At 44.7% G+C, this 15,429-nt stretch overlaps 1 protein-coding gene and 1 long non-coding RNA gene across 8 annotated transcripts in view; one reads left to right on the forward strand and one right to left on the reverse strand.

The window, feature by feature from the left end:
* Nucleotides 1–14,736, forward strand: part of NSMF (NMDA receptor synaptonuclear signaling and neuronal migration factor) — a 74,777-nt gene extending 60,041 nt beyond the window's left edge. For 4 of the 7 annotated variants that reach the window (XM_039507090.1, XM_039507089.1, XM_039507091.1 and 1 more), the window contains 6 exons: nucleotides 267–300; nucleotides 648–718; nucleotides 4,563–4,642; nucleotides 5,812–5,914; nucleotides 7,614–7,689; nucleotides 11,874–14,731. In XM_039507090.1, coding sequence (XP_039363024.1) covers nucleotides 267–300; nucleotides 648–718; nucleotides 4,563–4,642; nucleotides 5,812–5,914; nucleotides 7,614–7,689; nucleotides 11,874–11,971 — 462 coding nt within the window. In that variant the 3' untranslated portion in view covers nucleotides 11,972–14,731. Of the gene's footprint in view, nucleotides 1–266; nucleotides 301–647; nucleotides 719–4,562; nucleotides 4,643–5,811; nucleotides 5,915–7,613; nucleotides 7,690–11,873 lie in introns of all 7 variants that reach the window. The other 3 variants (XM_039507092.1, XM_039507093.1, XM_039507095.1) reach the window with 2 other exon arrangements.
* On the reverse strand, nucleotides 28–11,902 carry LOC120386988. Its single transcript, XR_005589993.1, has 3 exons — nucleotides 11,536–11,902; nucleotides 9,920–10,076; nucleotides 28–641 (listed from the first exon to the last, which is right to left on the reverse strand). It is a non-coding gene; the product is annotated as an uncharacterized LOC120386988 (long non-coding RNA).
* Nucleotides 14,737–15,429: the final 693 nt, after the last annotated feature.

The raw sequence follows: 15,429 nt of genomic DNA on the forward strand, positions 1-15,429 counted from the left end.
AACGCACAAACAATGTGCAGTATTTACTTTTTGAAGTCCACCTGCTTCCTGTAACTTACAAAGCTTTTGTTTATTGTCACACATGGATCTTAACATAAGGGCAATGATGCTTGTGATGTTGACTGAGACCACCAGTTGGTTTAATTGAATCTCAACTTACATGCTTACCTAGTGTAGCATTGTTCTCTGTCGCATGAGGAGATCTCTTTAAATGATGAGTATCTAGCAGCACCTAGGTTTGAAACATCCTTTCTGTTCGGTTCCAGGATCATGAACATGCCACCTTTGAAGATATTCTAGGTACGTGAGTGTTGGGTTTTTTTGTCTTTTCCCCCACTCAGAGTTTCATGTGAACAGTAACAGGGAGCTCTCCAGCAGCTGAGTGCATGGGGGTTTCATTGTAATCCAGTGTTCTATCATATCCAGCCTCCATTGGGAAAAACTATGGATTCCTGACTCCCAAAGTTCTAAAGTCTGGGGCCTGTTTTGAAATCAGTGGGGCCTGTGGGTGTTCAGAGCCTCTGAAAGTCAGACCCATGATGTTTTACAGAATAAACACAAATGAGAGCCAGTGAAAATCTCTGTAGAAGAGCCAGTGTTTCACCTTCTGTGTGGCTCACGTCTCTTCCCTTCATTGTTTTCTGCAGAGGAAATAGAGAAGAAGCTTAACATTTATCAGAAAGGCTGCAAGATTTGGAAGATGCTGATTTTCTGTCAGGTACGTGAAAGGCATTGGGGCCCTTGGCACTTTGTTAAAAGCCAATATTTTCTCCAGGAACAAATTAACTCCAGAAAACAATATTCCAAAGCCAGCCTGTAGCAGGCTTTTATTAAAGCAATCACATCTTTAAATTCCCATTTGCTGACCTCTGAGCATCCTCAGCTTGCTGTGATGGCAGCAAAGGACGTTTGGTTTAGTGCAGCAAATGCAGGGTTTGGCAGCTTTTCAACAGCTTTCTAGCAAATCCACGCAATCTGACTTCAGAAGGAAGCTCACAGACAAAGGGGCAGGGATTTGGAGCTTGATAGTTATTGATTACTTTCATAAAGCATCCTGCAGTATGCGTTAATACAAGAACATAGGAACTTCTATACTGGATGAGGCCAGGGTTTCTGTCCCTGCCAATGGCCAGCACCAGACCTTGCCGTGAGCAGTTATGGAGTGACTTGCCCAAAGAGAGGTTTCTGCTGAGTCTTCTCATGCTCTGGAGCAGGAATGTTGCAATCCAACCAAACTTTTGAGATTTTTGTTTTTAATCCTTGCTGACATAACTGTGGATTTTCTCACAATCCATATAAATGTGTCTTCTACAATTAGAGTAATGATGGTTTTCCATGCCTCCTGGCCTCTGTTTGCCTATCATTTACCTACCCCACACCATCAGAGATCCTTAAAGCAGCAATACCAGTCAGTGATTCAATGACTTTATCATTTTTGTGTAGGCTGCACTTGGTTACTAGTGGACACAAATCAGACATTAGGAATGGCAATATACAAAAACCTGTAGGAGAACACTTCAACCTCCCTGGCCACACAATAGCAGATTTTAAGGTGGCCATCCTCCAGCAAAAAAACTTTAGGACCAGACTCCAGAGAGAAACTGCTGAGCTCCAATTCATCTGCAAATTTAACACCATCAGTTTAGGACTAAACAAAGACTGTGAATGGCTTGCCAATTACAGAACCAGTTTCTCCTCCCTTGGTTTTCACACCTCAGCTGCTGGAACAGGGCCCCATCCTCCCTGATTGATCTAACCTCGTTATCTCTAGCTTGCTTCTTGCTTGCTTATATCTACACACCTGAGCTCATGCTGCAAAACATCTGTTAGTCTATAAGGTGCCACAGGATTCTTTGCTGCTTCTACAGAACCAGACTAACACGGCTACCCCTCTGATACTTGGTTACTAGATAGATTCATAGATTCCAAGGCCAGAAGGGACCATTGTCATAATCTAGTCTGACCTCCTGTGTAACAGAGGCCAGAGAAGCTCCCCAAAAGATCTTTTAGAGAAACATCCAGTCTTGATTTTAAAATGGCCAGTGATGGAGAATCCAACTCAACCCTTGATAAATTGTTCCAATAGTTAATTACTCTGACTGTTAAAAATGTAGGCCTTATTTCCAGTCTGAATTGTCTGGCTTCAACTTCCAGCCATTGGCTCATGTTACACCTTTGTCTGCTAGATTGAAGAGCCCATTATCAAATATTTGTTCCCCATGTTCTCTTTGTTAAGCTAAATAGATTGAGCTCCCCGAGTCTATCACTCTAAGGCAGGTTTTCTAATCCTTTCATCATTCTCCTGGCTCCTCTCTGACCTCTCTCCAATTTATCAACATCCTTCTTGATGGGAAAATATCCCTGAATGTTCAGATAAAGTTTCCAAGTGAGATGAATTTCTTGGTCTCCCTTATTATTCCCCAATCTTCATATTTACACTGTGAAGATTTTAATCCAGAAATGTTATTGGGTCTTTCAAGAGCAGAGCTGGCTAAATAGTTAACTCTGATTATAAATATAAGAAAATATAATAATTGGAGATATACCAATCTCCTAGAACTGGAAGGGACCTTGAAAGGTCATTGAGTCCAGCCCCCTGCCTTCACTAGCAGGACCAATTTTCATCCCAGATCTGTAAGTGGCCCCCTCAAGGATTGAACTCACAACCCTGGGTTTAGCAGGCCAATGCGCAAACCACTGAGCTATCCCTCCCCCCATGTGCATGAATAAAGTTCAGAGTTCAGTTTGCTATGATCTGTGGGGGTATCCTGTTTACTATTCAAAAGTATAGGGGTGGCTACTGGGGAAAGTGTTTTATATATTTTAAAACTTACAAGAATTTAAGTGTTAAGTGTGACAAAGTTCCTCCTCTATCTTGGTGGGTCCTGCGCTTATTGGCAGATTTGCTCACCTCAGTGATCTTCCCCATAGTCTGGGTCAACTTCTCCTGTGTCTGATCAGGAGTTGGGAGGTTTGGGGGGAACCCGGGCCCGCCCTCTACTCTGGGTTCCAGCCCAGGGCCCTGTGGATTGCAGCTGTCTATAGTGCCTCCTGTAACAGCTGCATGACAGCTACAACTCCCTGGGCTACTTCCCCATGGCCTCCTCCAAACACCTTCTGTATCCTCACCACAGGACCTTCCTCCTGGTGTCTGATAATGCTTGTACTCCTCAGTCCTCCAGCAGCTCACCCTCACCCTCTCAGCTCCTGGTGCCTCTTGTTCCCAGCTCCTCACACGCACTTCCCCTCCTCTGGCTCCCACCCCACCTGACTGGAGTGAGCTCCTTTTTAAACCCAGGTGCCCTGATTAGCCTGCCTTGATTGGCTGCAGGTGATCTAATCAGCCTGTCGGCCTTAATTTGTTCTAGTAGGTTCCTGATTACTCTAGTGCAGCCCCTGCTCTGGTCACTCAGGGAACAGAAAACTACTCATCCAGTGACCAGTATATTTGCCCTCTACCAGACTCCTGTACCCTACTGGTTTGGGTCTGTCACATGAGGCTATTTGGCTGAAAATTCATACTGGGAACTGCATCTGTTGCCATTCACTATTCTCCTGTCTCAGCCGTTTGAGTCATCCAGTCAGGAAGAAGAAACAATACCATGTGATTTAGGCAACCAATCACTCCTCATGCATAGCAAAGAGGGAATATTCTAAGCGAACAGTTTGTGGACAACCTGAAAGCTGAAAATTATTTAGCAGTCCCTAAGGTAGCAGCCGTGCTCCCGGAACCCAGGGGTGGTGCTCACATGAGACAGCAGCAGAAAACGTGACCAAGTTCACACCAAATTCAGGGCAGGATTTTGTGCAGCCTTGCTGCAGGTTCACAGTGGGGAAGCAGTGGCCATAAGGAGCCTTCCCCCCTGCATGTGTCCGTGTAAGAGCTGGGCAGAGCTGTAGCCCCGGCACTGTCCGGAGCACAAGGATGGCTCTCTAATGGCTCCCCTAGGGGTGTCTGGTGCTCCAGAGGGGAGGGGTGTAATGTAGGCTGAGCCAGGGCTCCATTCCCAGCTGGCTGGCCATCTACAGGGAGAGATCTGGGGGTGCAGACTGCCTCCAATGCTGCTCCTGGGCAGATTGTGCCAAATCCTGAAGCCTTTGCTGAGTTTTCACTCAGTTGTTACTCGAGAAAATGTCAATTGAAGTCAATGGGAGTTTTTTCTGAGTAAGGACCGAGTGAAAACTTATTTATTACATGGATACAGGTGCCCTTTGAATTCTTCAGCACCATAGGGTCAGAATGCTGCACATCCGTGAGCCACACAGCTGACCCTGACCACTATATTTGCCAGTCAGTTAACCAACATCTCTGAGGCTAAGATCCCACCTAAGACGAGAAGTGGAGGCCAGGGCTGTTTATCCATCTGCCTGGAGCAAAGTCCAACCTGCTTTGTGATTTTAGTGTCACAGACTGGAGAGTGTCTGCTCTGCCTCCTCCACCTCCAGTGCTTCTCAAACTGTCCCACAGAAGCCTAGTCACTGGAGATGGGAAAAGCCAGTCCATTTCTCTGAGGCCAGGGCAGCGTGGTGTGCTACCGTCTCTCTCTCTCTTCTCCATGCAGGGAGGTCCTGGCCACTTATATTTGTTGAAGAATAAAGTTGCCACCTTTGCCAAAGTGGAGAAGGAGGAAGATATGATCCTGTGAGTCGCTTTGTTATTTCCCAAGCCTGGGTGCCCTTTCTCTGGTCTATTTAATGTAAACGGGGGTGGGTAGGCTAAAGTTTTATTCATATATTCATTGTGATAATCTAGTCTGACCTCCTGCGTAATATGGGCCAGAAAACCGCCCTGCATGAATTCCTGTTTGAACTAGAGCAGAGCTTTTAGAAAAACATCCCATCTTGAATTAAATATTGTCAGTGATGGAGATCAACCATGACCCTTGGGAAATTGTTCCAATGGCTAATTCCCCTCACTATTGCAATGTACACCTTAGTTCCAGTCTGGATTTGTCTGGCTTCAACTTCCAGCTATTGAATCTTGTTACACTTTTGTCTGCTAGACTGAAGAGCCCATTATCAAATATTCCTTCCCCACATAGCTAGCTAGGTGGTGTCCAAGTCAGCCGTTAACCTTCTCTTTGTTAAGCAGACGAGCTTGAGCTCCTCGAGTCTCTCACTTTGTCGACTGGGGTTCTCTGACTGGGCCTTTACTCTCTACAGCCACTTTCTGCTGCTTTATTGCCCTCAGCATGAACCGATGCTACATTGTCTTTTTTTAAATGTCAGTGCTGGTAATATCATGCAGCACAAATGTCAGGAATGGGAGAAGGGGAGAAAAGAGGAAATCAGAAGGGAAAAGGTTTAAGGAAAGTGTATTTAAAAATCCTGGCAACTATGAAGATGTAAAATTTAAAAGGTTTGGGACCAGTATTGAGGGAAGAGGAGTCCACCTGTACTGCCCTGCTTGGCAGAGGCAGAGCTGAGGGTGAGTGGCCAAAGAATTATTCTGTGGGGGGAAATGCCAATGCTTGCAGCAAGTATTATTCACAACAATCAACTGACCAAGCTCTGCTTTGGGAGCTCAGTACTGTGCCATCCTGGTAGAGCATCAACAACCCACCACATGTGAGTGCAGGTGCCCTGTGCTGCTGCAGACCGGTTCAGCCCACCTTACGTGCATGGAACAGGTGAGGCGGGGAGATTTCCATGGAAAATCTTGCAAATGAGCTCAGGGAGAGAGACTTGTGTCTCCTCCAGGGTGGTCCCACTTTGGTCTCCCTGAACAACATGTGTCCAATGCCAGGGTGCCCGACTCAGCAGAGGGGGTGGATTTTAAATGGTAATTTTGTTTCCTCCTATTACTTCCAGCTTCTGGAAGCGGCTGAGCCGACTGATGAGCAAAATCAACCCTGAGCCAAATGTCATTCACATCATGGGCTGCTACATTCTGGGAAACCCCAATGGGGAGAAGGTAGGTGGCCCTTGGCCATGGCCAGAAGCTCTCTGTGGGCAGGCCAGCTGGTGTGGCACAGAGTTGGGATATTTGATTAAAGGGCTTTCCCCTCTAATATTGAGGGGCATGATGCCCTTTTCCCAGCCCCTCTTCTCTAAGGATTTGCCTGCTTTGCAGACATGTGCTGCACATCTCACCTCATGAAGAGAGTAGTTCGGCTAGTGTGTGTCTTTGAAAGGATAAGCCACCCTGTGGGCCATACAGTAGATAGGCAGGAAGGGGTACTAGAGGTGGGAGATAGGCAGGAAGGGACTGTTCAGTTTGGCCTGTGAATGCCTTTCAGGAAAAGTGACAATTGGGAGCATAAGACCCTTCCTTGCAGCCATAGACAAAGATCAGAGAATCATAGAAATGTTGGGCTGGAAGGGATCCCGAGACATCATCAGGTCCAGCCCCTGTGCTGAGGCAGGACCAAATAAACATAGCCCATCCCTGACAGGTGTCTGTCCAGTGTGTTCTTAAAAACCTCTAGTGGCAGGGATTCCACAACCTCCCTGGGAAGCCTATTCCAGTGCTTAACTAGCCTTCTAGATAGAAAGTTTTCCCTAATAACTAACCTTGCTGAAATCTCCCTTGCTGCAGATTAGGCCCATTACTCCTTGTCCTACCTTTAGTGGATGTGGAAAACAATTAATCACTCTCCTCCTTATAACAACCCTTAACCTATTTGAAGAGGGTTGTCAGGTCCCCCCTCAGTCTTCCTTTCTCAAGACTAAACATGACCATAGGTCAGGTGCTCAGAACTGGACACAATACTCCAGCTGAGACCTCACCCATGCTGAGTGGGACAATTACCTGCTAATACACCCAAGAATATTAGCTCTTTTCACAACTGCATCACATTGGTGGCTCATATTCAGTTTGTGATCCACTATAACACACACGCCCTTTTCAGCAGTGCTACTGTCTAGTGAGGTTTTTCCACCTTTTGTCCCTACCAATAACCAAAAGGGCTGATCGGGTTAGCCTGGGATATTCAAAGGGAAGTAGGGCCAATGGGAGTTGGGCACCTAACTCACAGCCGTATTCAGCTGCCCCTTATAGGCAGGATTCTTCCAGTGGTTGTGTGCGCTGGCTCCTGTTGTCCAGCACAGGAGCTGTGAGCTGCTGGGGTATGGGTGGAGCAGGACCTTGCCTAGTGGTTGTGGTGGCAGTTCAGCATAATAGTGAGCATAGATCCAGGAGTCACCTACCGGTCGGAGGCTGGCACCAGAGTCAGGGGCGAGAAGCCAAGCCAAAGGTCAGGGCAAGGAGGCAAGGCATAGACTGGGATGGACAGGAATCGGGTTGGAAGCAGGGGCTAGCGCAAGAGCTAGAGAAGGAAGTGGAAGCCAGCACAGCTGCCGCATGGCATGCTTTGAGCAGCCACTCTGCTGCTGCCACTGCAAGGCTCAAGTAGCAGGCTGCTGGCCCCCTGCCCGATCAGGAAGCATGGTCATTTGGAGAAGACTCGCTGAGCTTGCTGGGTGGCCTAGCGACCAGGCTGGGAGCCAGCTGTTCTCCTGACGGGGCTGACCCAAGGATTTGAGTCTGACTGCTCTGAAGAGTGCTGAGTTCTCTCGTTCCCCATTGCCCCTGCCTGCCCATCAGGTTAATGTGAAGCACCTGGAGTGCCTCTTGATTCAGCTACTAACTTTTAAATCTCGTCTCATTTCAGCTATTTCAGAATCTGAAAAACCTAATGAATCCTTATAGGGTCGTCTTTGAGTCGCCACTGGAACTTTCAGCTCAAGGTAATTTCTTCTGCTATAAATGCGAGGGTGTGCTCCTCCAGCTTCACTGCCTCCTCCATGGGCCCCTTTCACAAAGACGCTCTCTTCAACTTCCGGAAGCCCTGCCCCAAAAAGCCAAGTCACTGAAACCTTCCCCTCTTTGTGACGACCTTATCACTGATTTGTAAGGTGAATTCCTCCTGATCCGGCTTTTCCCCTTTCACATTTCCTCCCCTTTTTTGCCTTTCAGTTGTACCCATCATTGTGTTTGTAGCTGGACAGCACTCTCCAGAGCTAATGCAGATCAACAAAAAGGGCCTGTAACAGGAGCTGAGCTAATAACTGATGTTTTGGTTTGATGGCAGTTCCAAACAATTGAAAAAAAATCAGTTTGGGTTGAATCGAATCTGAAATTTTCAAAATGTTTGGTGACTCAAAAGAACTCCATTTCAGGTCTGTGCCAAAGCAAGGACTTGAACCTTGAGCTCCTACATGAAGTGAGTGCCCTAGCCACTGGGCTTAAGGGGTGGGAAAGTAGAACCTCTTTCTCTGGCTGCTTTGTGACTGACTGAAGTTTTGTGTCAAATTTGCAAATAGTTTCAAGTCAGCAGAAACTTCATTTTTTCTCAAATAAATTTTTCTTTAAAAAAATGTTGCCCAGTTCTACGTGGAACTAATACTGACCTTTCTGGGCAGAGGTAGCTTAGGAGATTCGGTAAGTTACCAGAGCATGCTGAGGTCAATAGGACAGAAGCACATGCACATCTGAGAGTAGAATCTTTTCCTTAATGATGCATATGAGTATTTCTCCTCCAGAGGATGCTAAACAACAGCACTAGTTCTGAACAGACTGCCCATGCTAACAGGAGAGCTGAGTGTGAACCATCTTTTCATAGTCTCTTCTTGTCTGTAATTTGAAAGACTTTAGAGGCTGTAGACACCGTTTCTTTCCTTGTATGGTTAATATCTGGCTTGTGGCTTCTATCCACCTGCTCTGTTTGGTAGATTTTCACAGTTTAACCAGTCATAAATACAAGGGATGCATTGTTGTCCTTGCTGAAGTTATCCACTGTGGTTTGCCATTGCCAAAATCATAGCGATTAAGATCAGAAGGGACCATCAAATCATCTAGTCTGACCTCCTGGATATCCCAGGCCATTGACACCTCCCAGCACCCGCACACTCAACCCATCAACTGAAGCAAGACCCAATAGTCCAGCCCCCAGGAGACTAGACTTCTGTGCCACAGGCAGAGAATAGCAGGGACTGAGGTGCACCAGTGCTTGAGTGAGAGACACCCAGATAATCATGGCAAGTGCCCTGCACCCATATGCTGCAGAGGAAGGCAACCCCCCCATATAGCAATCAGTTAGACCCTGAGTATGTAAGCAAGAATCAGCCAGCCAAGCACCTGCAAGAGAGAATGTTTGATGCCATCTCAGAGCCCTGGTGCTTCCTGTCCAGTGTCCATCTCCAGATGTCGCCATCTCAGATGCTTCAGCAGAAGGAGGTTTAAAATAAATCAGATTGCACTGAGGGTGGAAAAATTCCTTCCTAACCCCTGATGGTGGCTGGCTGAAAACCAGGGCTGCTGAGCCCTACCCCCCATTGCAAGCAACCACATCATACAATTTCACTCATAAATTTTGTCCAGCTCTTTCTTAAACCTAATTAAGTTCTTTGCCCCCACAACTACTATTAGAAGTCAGTTCCAGAACCTCCTCCCTCTGATGGCTAGAAACCATCTTCTAATTTGCAGCCTGAATTTGTTCATGGACAGTTCATATCCATTTGTTCTTGTGCCAATACTGTCCTTGAGCTTAAGTAGCTCTTCACCCTCCCTGGTATTTAATCATAGACTATCAGGGTTGGAAGGGACCTCAGGAGGTATCTAGTCCAACCCTCTGCTCAAAGCAGGACCAATCCCCAGATAGATTTTTGCCCCAAATCCCTAAATGGCCCCCTCAGGGACTGAACTCACAACCCTGGGTTTAGCAGGCCAATGCTCAAACCACTGAGTTATCCCCTCCCCCCCATTTACTCCCAATGTATTTAGAGAGAGCAATCATATGCCCCTCAGTCTTCCTTTTGCTAGACTGAACAAGCCAAGCTCTTCCAGTCTCCTCTGATAAAATAGGCCCTCCATCCCCCTGATCATAGTAGTTCTTCTCTGCTCCTGTTCTAGTTCACATTCATCTTTCTTGAACTTGGGTGACCAGAATTGTACACAGTATTCCAAACAAAGTCTTACCAGTGCCTTGTATGATGGCATTAATACATCTCTGTCTTTACTGGGTATGCCGTGCTTGATACATCCAAGGATGCATTTGCCTTTTGTCCAGCTGCATGACATAGGTGGCTCATAGTAGTCTTGTGATTGACCCAACACCCAGCTCTCTCTCCTCCTCCTGTAGCAGAAATTCTTATTAGACCCTAAGTGCATGACCTTGCAATGTGTACTATTGAATTTCATCCCATTTTTGCCACTCCAGTCTTCAAGGTTATCCAGATCTTCCTGTATAAAAATCTGATCCTCCTCTATATTGACCCTTCCCAACCTTCAGCAGATTTTATTAGCACACTCCTACTCTTTGTGCCATGGTCATTAATAAAAATATTGAATAAGATTGGTCCAAAAACTGATCCTTGAGGAACTCTACTAGTCACCTCCCTCCAGTCCAATACTTCATCTTTCAGCATACCCTGTTGCCTTCTCCCCTTTAGCCAGTTCTTTGTCCACCTTACAATTTTTGTACTGATCCCCATCTTCCCTAATGTAACTAATATTTTACCATGTGGTACTGTGTCCGCATATTTTAGATCTATTTATTTGTGTTACTGCAGCATGGAGGAATCTAGGCAGTGTACAAATACAGAACAAGAAGACAGTCCCTCCCTCAAAGAGCTTACAATCTGCAAAAAGCTGAGCACCCTCACCCCGTTTGCCCTTAACAAGATCATCCTCAGCTCCCACTGACTTGAGTTGAGAGTCCTCAGCATTTTGCCAAGAGGGGCCTTGCATTTTCAAAATGCATACCTAAGATCCACAACAAAACCATGCAGTGGTGGTGCATGGCCTTGTGCAGAGAGTTAATTGTATCAATTCAACAGAAAAGATTGTGCTTTCTGCAAACAATAAATGTTGTATGTGGTGCCCAGCAGAGCGGTTCTTGGCTCTGCAGGAGAGCAAGGCTTGAGACTGCATTGCAATTTTTTCATCTCAATAAATCTAGGACACATAATGTAACCACTTTAATCCCTGGCTACCTGTCATGCAGACATCTCAAACTGACCTTAATCAGCTGTAAAAGAGAAAAGCCCCTCCCTCTGTTTTGCTTTTTAGAATCTAGAATTGTTTGTTTTTCTTCTGCTTTGTGGGGGGTTGGGTTTTGTGAAGCTACACTGGCCACCTCCATTTGCAGGATTTCTGTAAAGTGACTGTCCTAGTGAAATACTTCAGTCAAGCAGGTGCAAAAAGGATTCACCCCAGTAGCGAAACCACCCAAGTCCACGTTTTTCCCCCAAAGTGTTCTGCTGAACTTTTCACTTTGGCAAAAGACAGATCTGGGTAGCTAAAGTGATCTTTTGCCTTATCAAACTCACTGCAGCCATGGAGATTGGAGATCTCATAAGCATGAAGGAGAAGGGCCTCTGTTACTGTCTGACAGGTCTGACTGTACCTTCTTTTGGTCCATAACTTCCCAGTAGGCCAGTGGCGTGTTCCCTGCCGTCATTCTAGCTAGTGTCTCCCAGAGCTGGAGTGAGTTGTACTGTGACTCTCAGCAGCCACTGATTGTCACCTTTGCTGGCAGTCTGTGCAGAGAGGCCAAGAACAGAATGGGACATGGAGACAGAGCTGTATCTCACCTTCTGGGTGCGGATGGGCACGCACCGGCAGGCTGTTAGGGGGGGCCCGCCTTGCTGTTGCTTGGGCTCTCCAGTGTTGAGTATGAATAATATGATCACTCATTTTGGGGGTTGTCAAGGCAACACCTTTTATGGTTATTTTCAGATGGGGCAAGTGATGCCCTGAGTGAGTGACAGCTGTCAGCAGTGTCCCTACATGAGACTCAGACAGACTCTCCTGTGCGCATCCATGAAACAGGGAGAATCAATCTTTTTGGCTGCTGCAGGCTGCTTGGTCTCTGCTCTGCCCAATGCATCTCTGGGGTAACCTCTGTGCTTTGTTTTGGTTCTCATCCTAGGGAAGCAAATGATTGAAACTTACTTTGACTTCCGTCTTTATCGCCTCTGGAAGACTCGCCAGCATTCCAAACTGTTGGATTATGATGACATTTTATGAGCTGGAGAAGTTATTGCAGGAGGAGAGTGATCACCAGTGTCTCACAAGTCATGCTTGTGGCAGAGACTTTTTTCATTGGCACGGGGAGCCCTGCAGGAGGCAGCAGTGCTGAAGGGATGGAAGGACGGGCTGTCAGGACAAAAGGCTTTTGAGTAAAGACAGAGACTTGAAGAGGAATGGTCTGACTCCGCAGACACCGCCCGCAGAGCCTTTGTCTCTCAGAGGGAGCTGTGTCAAATGGGAAATTTCCTTGCAGGACTGAGCTGTTTCAGGTCATGATGGGCCAGAATCAATTCCAGGTCCTTTTAAAGACATTTAAAGCTCAGGTTTTCTTATAAAAAAATAAAACAAACAATCCTTGCACTATAGTAAAGCAGTGACTTGAAGCCCAGCGCGGGAAGGACATTGTGCTGATGGGCGCTCCCTAGCGGCAATCTTTGCTGTGCTAGGGATGTTGGAAGGCAAGGAATGCCATACTTAATCCTGCAAGCTTTGACCAGCAAAGTTCAGCAACCTAATGTCAATACACACTGAAATACAGAATTAAAGTTTAACATATTTTGGTTTAATAGAAAAGAAGTGCAATTTTTATACACAGAGGGGAAAACCCTCCCAATATTTAATTAGTTACAAATAACACATCAATAATCAATAGATGAGGTATTTTTTAGTCTGCTTGAAAATATATTCGAAATCGTAATATATCTTCTGTAGACATATTTAATCACCAGCAATATGATTTTAATGTTACTTAGCAGACCCTGCATGTCTGCTGCATTGATCAGTCCTGTTTGGTTTTGGTTTTATTTTTAATTTCAGAGTACCTGTGTTACACTAATTGTATGTGTTCTTATGAATGTATATTGCCCCTCCAGTTAGACACAACTTTGTTACTTTATCTTTGCTACTTGCAAAACTGTATGGTTTTAGTTTTGCTGAAAGTTTAGGTTAGAAATACAGTACATGACTGAGTGGAATCTTGGTCAGTTTCATTAAGATATAATAATGAAGTAGAAATTAATAGCCATGTTAATTGTTCACAGTATATTGCTACATTTTAGAAAGGTGAGCTCTTCTTGCAGACTGCAGGATGGAACAGAAGATTATTTGAGAATGAGAAATCCTCCGAGGAGGTTTAGGTGTTTGAATTAATAGAATGAAATACTTCTTGAAGTATGTAGCATTGGTTAGTAGCATTTTGAATCTTTCCCACATTCATCTAGTTGCCAGTTGACTTACAAACCACAATTTTTTCCAGCAATCTATTGAGCCGTTTGTAGTTCTCAGCTTTCCCTTCCAAATCCTCTTTGTCTGAGACAAACAGCTTATATAGCTCTCATTTGTGAGCAGCTATGGTTTTTGAATCTGGATTTGTGCTGAATATCTTTAAGGATATACTGTGGAATATCTTGACTTTTTTTTTAGTCTTCTAGTCTCCTGAATGTCTAGAGGCTAAATATTATTGCAGTCTGCACAGGTCACCCTGGCCATTTGGGGCGATTATACCCTTTCTCTTTCAGAGAGGTAAAATATACAGGAGAATAACCATGGAGGGTTAGCTTGGGCTCCTGATGTGTTCATTTGTAAAAGTATCTGGCTGTGCAGTGCAGAAAAAAAATATGTATAAACCTTCTTTTGAATTGTTTTAAAAAAAAAAGTTAGTTCTGATCTGTGGAAAATCCCCTTTCTCTTTCCTGCCCATGTGTTGTAGTAATACTAGGGAGCAGGGCACTGGCTAAAACTTCTGACCCATGTACATTAATGACCTTTTATGTCAAATCTTTATGAAATAATCCACGTACAGTTAGTAGTGGGGGAGAGGGAGAGAGAGTTTCCGATCATTAGAAATCACCATGCCGAAGCAAATAATTCATCAATATCTGCTTGCGAATGACATGGTCCCAGCTTGAGAAAGGTGAGCACATTGCTCTGCTTCTCCAGGCAGCCATCAGGATGCTCTGCTAGCTGCTGGGCATTGGGGGCGCAATTCTTTTTCTAGTTGATTTATGCTCAGATTTTCAGACTAAAAGGATTCTTGGCATCACTACGGTGGCTTTGGAAGAAAATGTCACAGCAAATGTTTTTAAAGCTATATGTCACTGAACTAACATTTGGCATGTGATCACCTCTCTGCTGCGTCAGGAGGAGGTGTGAGTTGGATATTCTATGACAGCCTAGAAATGAAATGACAGTGACAGCATTAAGATGTTGATGCAAAAACGCATCCATATTTGATTCTGTCACTTTCCAGGTTGCTTTCGTGATTTGGGTTGTTGCTTACAATGTTAAGTGAAGAATGATAAAATGCTCTCTCGTCTCAAGTAAAGCCCCACTTCAGTGAATGTGATAGCATAAATGTAGCATTGTGAAAATACTATGTGACTCTGAAAGGGCCTTTAATATATATACACTTTGACACTTTGGTAATTTATCTGTATAACTATTGTATATCTATTATGATTGAGCACTTCTAGAACTAGAGTTGCAGTGGAAAGGTAGACTGTACAGTTGCATAACCTATCCTATGTGGAGATGTGAGTTTGAATGACTGTTTCAGACTGTTTTACTGGTCCAATTGACTGTATAGTGTAGTATATTGAAAATAATGAATGCATTTCTCTCTTTTCCAAAGATCCATCCCATGTAGTTTTATATTATTATGACATGAGCAGATTCTTGTATTTGCAGTGATCATTTGACTAAAGGGATGAAAAAATGTTCTAAAAGCTATAACTGGGAGGACATTATGGGGATTTTATACCTCCTGCCTATCAACTATTTAAAACCTTTTGTGCTAATATCACTTTGCAAGTTAATTTTGAAAGGAAGAAATTGTGTTTTCATCCACTTCTAGCCGGCTGATCCTTTAGAATGCCTGATGAAACAGGAAGGAGTCAGCAGAGTATAGGATGAAGAAAAACTTTATAGCTATTTAGGCTTTAGAGGAAAACACATAGAATGTGACATCTTCCATTGGAACCAACAAGTCAGCAGTTGCACACAGTGGGGCCTGCATTCATCAGTCAGTATATCATATGCACACACGGTGAAATCCACCCTATGCAGAGGGCCAACTTCAGTTCTATGCACCACTTCAAGCCCACCTAAGCTCTATGGAATGGGTTTTGGGTAGTGCATAGGCCTTGTACTGTCATGCTCTGTTGTGTACCCATTGCAGCACGATGAGATACCGGAGGTATGTTTACTGACTGATGTTCACATCCTAGAGTGTGTCATTGCACCTATAAAATGGTTCTTTTCAGTTTACTTTTTTTTTAGCTATAAAGCTGTATTAAGCCATGCAATCTGTTCCCCAAATTAGTCCCCTTTCTAACAGTACTCTTATTTATAATTGCTATTTGAAGCTTTTGGTGGAGCCCACTTCTAATAAATGTAGTGCAACTCTGTTTATAGTGGTTTCAGAGTAGCAGCCGTGTTAGTCTGTATCTGCAAAAAGA

The sequence above is a fragment of the Mauremys reevesii genome, linkage group 19 (genome assembly GCF_016161935.1).
Source record: "Mauremys reevesii isolate NIE-2019 linkage group 19, ASM1616193v1, whole genome shotgun sequence".
NCBI classification, from domain to species: Eukaryota; Metazoa; Chordata; order Testudines; family Geoemydidae; genus Mauremys; species Mauremys reevesii.